General features: G+C 37.5%; 1 protein-coding gene across 7 annotated transcripts in view; it reads right to left on the bottom strand.

Moving 5' to 3' along the window:
• Positions 1–211: 211 nt before the first annotated feature.
• The window catches only part of LOC106867758 (inositol polyphosphate-4-phosphatase type I A), an 83,388-nt gene continuing 76,032 nt past the window's right edge, over positions 212–7,567 (bottom strand). For all 7 annotated transcript variants that reach the window (XM_089339781.1, XM_089339778.1, XM_089339780.1 and 4 more), the window contains 6 exons: positions 7,024–7,059; positions 4,840–4,980; positions 3,799–3,896; positions 3,128–3,243; positions 1,438–1,592; positions 212–376 (listed from right to left, as the gene is read on the bottom strand). In XM_089339781.1, coding sequence (XP_089195907.1) covers positions 250–376; positions 1,438–1,592; positions 3,128–3,243; positions 3,799–3,896; positions 4,840–4,980; positions 7,024–7,059 — 673 coding nt within the window. In that variant the 3' untranslated portion in view covers positions 212–249. The remainder of the gene's footprint in view (positions 377–1,437; positions 1,593–3,127; positions 3,244–3,798; positions 3,897–4,839; positions 4,981–7,023; positions 7,060–7,567) is intronic.

The raw sequence follows: 7,567 nt of genomic DNA, 5'->3' as shown, positions 1-7,567 counted from the left end.
TATATATGTGTGTGTGTGTGCATACAAGTACACAAGTATACATGCATACATGTACATATATAAATATACACACACACATACACAAATATATACATACATAAAAAAACACATATGTACACATATTTATACATACACACACACACACACACACACACACACATGCACGCACACACATCTACATACATATCAATACATGTACATACAATGCACGTATATTCAGACAATATTTATTGAGGATTTTCCTTTTCATTAAGTATTTCCATAAGTCCCTCTCGGTGCCCTGTACAACCTGGGTATTGAAAGCATCTGTAAGGAGTTGAAATTGTACTTTCGTACACCGACGTTCTTCAGAGTGTTTTCCCGCCGTGTTCCTTCACTGAGGATCAGAAAGAAATGAAAACATTAAGTAAATAAAAAATAAAAAAAGAATAGAGATTTAGATGACTGGGGAGGGGAGGGGTAAAAATGTGTCCAATCAATTTACATTTGGCAACAAAAAGGAACACATCTCACACAGACATGCTTCTCCAGCCTCATCTTTTGTTTCCCTAAACAGTCCATGCACACTGAACACTAACCATTCTGCATTCACCATGGGGTCTTCATCCATGGCAGCATTACTAGCTCCATTAAATTTAATACATCTACTCATTGTCGTCAGTAGCGGAACTAGTTTTATCCTATATCCAAGAATTTAATTTCTTCTTTGCTTCCCTTATTCCTTTACGGTGATGCCGTCGATGACTCTGCAGACCAATTCTGGCAGAGAAGAGTCAATGGCACCAACATTGGTTAGTGGAGGACGAGGTTGATGTTGTTGAACCTTTCTTCCCTGTCATTTGATTTCTTTCTTTTCTCTGTTGATGGTTTTGAAGTTTTGGGCTCCAACAGTGATGGAACACTAGACTTGGTACAATCTTGGGGCTTGTGTTTCAAATGATTTAGACTCAAGTCCAGTGGCTTTCCATTGTTGTTTTGAGTTGGGCCTTGTAAGTTCGAAGAGGGCAACGCCATGGCCTCTTCTCTGTGAGTAAGACTTGGCATGGGAACTTTGACGCTTCCATTCTCGCTACATGTCCTGGCCATCAAAGATGGTGCTTCATGGTCAGCAATCCAGTGCTTTGATTGGCTAAACTCTCAATAATGTGGGCAGACAGGCAGGCTGGAAGACAGGCACACATAAATACACCCCTATAAGCCACACTTACACATAGAACCTCACCAGAATACACCAAAACCAACCACACACACACACACACACACACATACATTACACCAAACTACTGCAGACTACACCACAACAGCAGACATTGCAGCACAACACACCACACTACAGCACGTACAGCCCACCACATCAAACCACTCACAAACACTCACCCAGCCATGTCTTTAAATAAACGCATACTTTCATGTAGATGACTATTATTTTCAACTGACCTTCGGAAGCAGTCCAAAGCCTGCATAAACACATGAGGAGCAAGGTTGTGTTCCCGTTGGAGGAGTTGAACCTGTTCCAGGGTGGCCGACATGCTGGTCCGATCTTTACCACTCTTACAGCAAATGAAGCGCACTCCGTTTAATTTGCGAGTAATCTGAATAAAAGACAAAAATTAAGTGCAGAGGTCAAAGGGTGCAAGAGGTCACATTAGGAGGTGGGGTAGAAGTTGATGCTGCTGTTGTCATTTAGCCCCAGGTCAACCCACATTGAGCAACCTTTTGATCAAAAGTATCCCTGCCATCACTGTTCGGTCTCTTCTCTACTCAGAATTACATGATGCAATGTCTCTTTCTTTTTTGTTTTCTTTGCAAGAGAGTAGGCTGTGATTTTGGATGATTTTGCTGCTATTTCTAGCAGACTGGATGACCACATAGAGGTTTCCTCAAATTAGGTTGTTTTTTTTTTAACACACACAAAACAAACTAGAATTTCCATGTGGTTGGACAAGAGAAAAATAGCCGACTAATCTCCTTCCAAATCACAGTCACACGTCTTAAATTAAATAATATATTGCACAATGTAGTCCGTGATAATATATATAATGAAATGGAGGCCACATCTGGAGCTCCTATAATTATCATGGGCCTGCCTGATCAGGTTTGACATGGAGCTAAGCAACAACAATAGTTACTACTACTACTACTACCACCACCACCACCACCATTACTACTACTACTGCTACTAGTATTACTGTGTCTATGTGTGTGTATGTGCATGTGTGTATAGATATGTATCCATGTGTATTAGTGTTTTGTATATATATCTCCTACATTTCTATATTTATATTCATGTATGTGAACGCATGTGTGTGTCCGTGTCCATATCTGTGTGTGTGTGTGTGTGTGTGAATTAGAGTATTATGTGTGTGTATGTGTGTGTGTGCCTGAGTATACGTGTGTCTAAGTGTACATGCATGTTATTTTCTTCTCCTTTAGCCTTCAGTATCTTAAGGTCAGTTGCTTGGTTTCCATGGTGAATAAGTGAATGAGATCTGAGACCACGACATCTCCTATTCCATCTGAACCGGACACCAATCAATCACCAGGTTCTAAGGCCAACTATATTGAAGGGTGGGGACGAGTCAATTACATTGACCCCAGTACTTGACTGGTAATTCATTTTATTGACCCCTAAAGGGATTAAAAGAAAAGTTGATCACAGCAGGATTTGAACTCAGAACATAAACAACCAGAAGAAATACCACTAAGCATTTTCCCTGACATACAATGGTTCTGCCAGCTCACCACCTTATCTAGAAGCATGTGTACCTGTACATGTATGTTCTCTGATTCTTTAGTCTCGAATACTTCAGTTCTTTAACCCTTCAGCATTTTACCCGACAATATCTGGCCAAAATATTCTACCTGTTTTATGTTCAAACTGGCCATATCTGGCCTCTCACACCAACCCTACAATGGCATTCTAAAACATAAACAGTTGTCTCTTCAAAATCTCACAGTTACAAGATAATGCATCATGAAGTCAAAACAATCTGAACAAATAAGATTACTTTTGACAGAATAATCTCAAAGCTAAAGGATTAACTATCACAGCTAAGCCCTTCAATGCATGGTAAATAAATATGCTAGTCTTAAACCATGGAAATCTGCCATGATGAAGATGACTCACCTCAGAAGAAATATGTAAGATGTCCACATTCTTACTCTTCTTTGACAACACATTGTACTGTAACTGCCGGATCAGTTCTGTTGTTCTGCCAGCCACTGTACCACTCAGATCACTGTCTTTAAAGTTGAAAAAAAAAAACACACAGAAATTAATTAACTTGTTAATTAATTATGACAGATATAGATAATTAAAACAAAAGTGTTATTGCAATTTGATAAAACATTGTAAGTGGTATCTATATTTATGTGTGTATACAGTTTTTGGTGGATTCTGTATGTGTATGTGTATATATATATATATATATATATATTATTATATGTATTTATTTTCTCCTAATTAATAAATAACTCAGACAAAATAAATTGGTTAATAGATACCAGGGTAGCAAAGATCACAAAATAACTGTGGTGTAACTCCTGTTTATGAGGTAGAAACTCCTTGATATTTACATATGTGTTTTATGATATTTTACATATGCGTTTTACTCCATTCATTAAATTTATATATATGTGTATATATATATATATATATATATATATATATATATATATATATATATATATATATATATAAACACGTGCGCGCGCATGTATGTATGTGTGTTTTAGATTAAATTAAATAATATCAATCATAGATCAGTTATTAATTCATTGATTTAGAGTTCTTCTTACCTGGATCTCCACAAGCTTTACTGTAAGCCTCAAAGTAGTCATTCATCTTTTTGAAACCCATTTTATTAATATCGTCTTGGAGGGCAGTACTTCCAAATCTACAGAGACACATGGAGCAAGAATACCATTACAGAATAGTGCCATGATCAAAAGCGTTCCAAGCATGACTGCCCCCCCATCATCCTTCTCTTAGGAATTGTATATATTAGATTATAATTATCAATGTGTCATGCTTTTTCCAAACATAGATGTTTTAAAGTAGGTCAAACATAGAGTTTTGCTTAGAGTTTCCTATAAACTTTGTCAACAATTAGTAATTGTACGGGTCCCTTGACATGGGGTAATCACATTTTTGTAATTGAGCCAATAAGGTATCACACAGCCCCCTTCATTTAGTTGAAGCAGCAACCAAGGATAGCGGCATCTATGAGGGGTACTGAACCCAAAAGGCCTGGTTGGAGGCCCAACTTTCAGAGTTCTTTTACAGGGCTTAGAATAACTGAAGCACCACTTTTCAGCACCCACTCATACATTGCCATTTGACCTGTTAAAAACAGCAGCTAAATCTCATTTAAATCACAACCTGCCATTTAATAAAAAGCTAAGAAGAATGCATTGACCAATGAATTCCAACAAGCCTTCTTCACATGTAAATAAAGGCAGGATGGTCAAAGCTGGCATGCTTTTGATCATAAGTCTAATTGGTCAGAATTGGCCTGGGGTTAAACAACAAATACTTTCAAATTTTAGCAACCTACACAATGAATAAACACCACCATGTAGTAATTACATGGAATATAAGCAGCATCATGTAGGAATCACACACTTGACACCTACTCACAACAGCCACACACACACACACACACACCCCGTCACACTATAAGCCCCACAACATAGAGACAAGTTCACACACAAACACACTAAAACACAACTTTTCCATGGTACATGTGATACTTTTGCCAACAGTTTTTGTGACTGCTGCTGCTGTTTTTCAAATCGAAACCAAAACCCCAAAACCAGAAAAGAGACAAGGATTCTTACTTTTCTGCTAAGGTAGCAAGTTCATTAATTCCAATATTGAAGTAGGATGTTGAGACATTGATGTGGTGGCCACTTTGCAGTTTGCTGGGAAGTTTGTCAAACATGTGGCTCAACAAGGGAATACAAACCACCACTGAGTGTCTGTAATAAAAGAAAAGAATTTCTCATTTAATTTTTGTAAAAAAAATCACAAAAAGAAAAACAGAGAAGGTTTAGGACTTGATATGGAATGGAAGAAGAGAAAGGAAGAGGGGAAACTTTTGTTAATATTAAAACATTTAATCCTTTAGTATTTAAATTACTCTGTCAAATTGTTTTGAATTAATCATGCATTATCTTGTAGCCTTGAGATTTCAGTGGTATGACTGTTTATGTTTAGAATGACGTTGTAAGGGTAGGTGGGAAAGGCTGGATCTCGCCAGTTTGAACATAAAACAGGTAGAATATTTGAACCTGAAATGGCTGTTTAAATGCTTAAGGGTTGAATTATCAATACTGTGAAAAGTGAACAGATTTCATGGATTCTACTAACTTGGAGTACAGGGCATCTCCTGAGGCAGCAGTTATCTCCCTTATGCATCACATGTCGATACCAACACAACCTTCTCTCTTTCACACTACATCTGATTCTCTTTATGCCCAGTTCTTCTCTCAGTCGATTTCTATTGTAGCATTCACAGACACTGACATTGGATATCCATTGGAGCATGTTTGTTTTTATTTCTTTCCAGCCTTTGCAAGCTTTCTGCATTCAAGTCCATATCTCTCTACCGTGCAGCATCTCAATTCAAACTCAAATATAATGCCATCTGCTTTTTACAGAGAGAAAAGGCCCTTGTTGCCAGCAGAGACAGCAGCTCCCTAATGTTTTCCAAACCCATTCTTTCCCCAGTCACTATACTTTCGAACAACAGCCGGCACTGTTAATTATGTTACCAAGGTAACAGAAGCTACCAACTACTTCTAGTGAACCAGCCAAACATTTTAGAGAACTTATTTCTACTCAGGGATCTTTAAGGTACACCCTGACACCTCTTCACCATTATTTCTATCTTTTTCCAGCTACTCCTAACCTCTCTTCTATAATTTTAGTAGCTGTGTAGCTATCCTACAGCAAGAAACCTGTTCCGGCTCCTTTCATGCTTTAACCCCTTATCCCAAAGCATGAAGCTGCCTATTTCTCTACTGTAGGCCAAATCAAGTCAAAGGAGATGTTAGTTTTGCATGGCTATACAAGAAGAAGAAGAAGAAGGCGAAGAAGAAGAGGAGTACTCAGATAGTGCAAACCTCCACCAAGGCAACATCAATGCCCTTTCAACAATTAGCCAGAGATGATTTTTTTAAATGAGAATATCTGAAATAAACTCGACTGCTCTCACAAACAAGAATACTAAAAATGAACACAGCTGCTCTCAAAAATTAAGTAAAAAACCAGAAAAATAATGCAGAATCCTTGTCCAGTACCTGGTGGAATGTGAAGGTGGCTGTAGAAAATTTAGTAACAATAATGATGATGAATAAATAGTTTATCCTTATCTAATACAAGCCAAAGTTAACAAATTCACCATTCAAAATAGTTACAGCCTGAAGGGAGATAATTGAGAAAGACTTGAAAGTTAACGTAAGATCGTAATCATGTAAAGTAAATATAACAAATAATCCAGAATCCTTGTCCTGTATCAGGTCGATCCTAAAATCTAATCACTTCGAGGCAGTCATGAGGCCAAACATCCCTGGAAGTTTCATCCGAATCCATCCAGCGGTTCTTGAAATATCTTATCCACAAACAAACAAACAAATACAATAGAAAACAATACCTCCACCTTCGTTAAGGTGGAGGTAATAATAATAATAATCTTTTCTTTATTGGTCACAGGAGCCAACACAAAACAAAAAGGGGCAATACAACACAGGGGACAAGTGCGGCTTAGCTCAGTATTTGTGTATAAAATAATATCAACAACAAAAATTTAACAATAAAATTCCCCCAAGAGGGGAGGAGTTCCTCTCACAGCCAACAAAGGAACCCCACACATCCTTGTCATCTCAGCTACCAAGGGTACCTCAAGCAGGCACCTCACTCATTCTCAACTATTCCAGCTCACAAGTGTATGTTCAGAGTAGGCCCATCACACAGGCCATCCAACAATAATAAGAATAATAATAAAATTAAGATAGACTCACCTGTTCATATCAGGATACCTGCCCTCTTTTACAAAACTGGAAGAAAGAAGAAACAGAAAGTTTCTTAAGATCAATGTGTCTTGTACAGGTGAAGGACTTCCATGAAGAAATGTGAAAATATATAAGGAAATTACAAAAACAATGAATGACATTTTGTAAAATACCAAAGTAAAATGAGGTCCTCTTGTGTTAAAACATGGAAAACAAGTTTCCTTATTTGAAACCTAATGATTCTATTTGTGTCAGATGCTGAGCTTTTAAATGAAAAACAAAAAAGGATAAATGTAAAACAACAAAATAAACACATCTCAATGAAATTGCCATAGTAGACAGGGCATACATTCTACTCAGTTTAACACAACTACGCCATCCAGTTGTTGGGCAATTTGAGTTCAGGTGATGGCTCTAAACATGAAATCTCAGTCAGCTAGCTAGCTAGCTAGATAGATAGATAGATAGATGGATGGATGGATGGGTAGGTGAAGAGAGATGTAAATAGAGTAAGTCGATAAGTACAGTCAGATGTGTCTTTATCTCTTCGCAA

This window comes from Octopus bimaculoides, chromosome 22, assembly GCF_046866305.1.
Source record: "Octopus bimaculoides isolate indiv1 chromosome 22, ASM4686630v1, whole genome shotgun sequence".
Classification (NCBI taxonomy): domain Eukaryota; kingdom Metazoa; phylum Mollusca; class Cephalopoda; order Octopoda; family Octopodidae; genus Octopus; species Octopus bimaculoides.
This window is presented reverse-complemented; position numbering and strand designations above follow the sequence as displayed.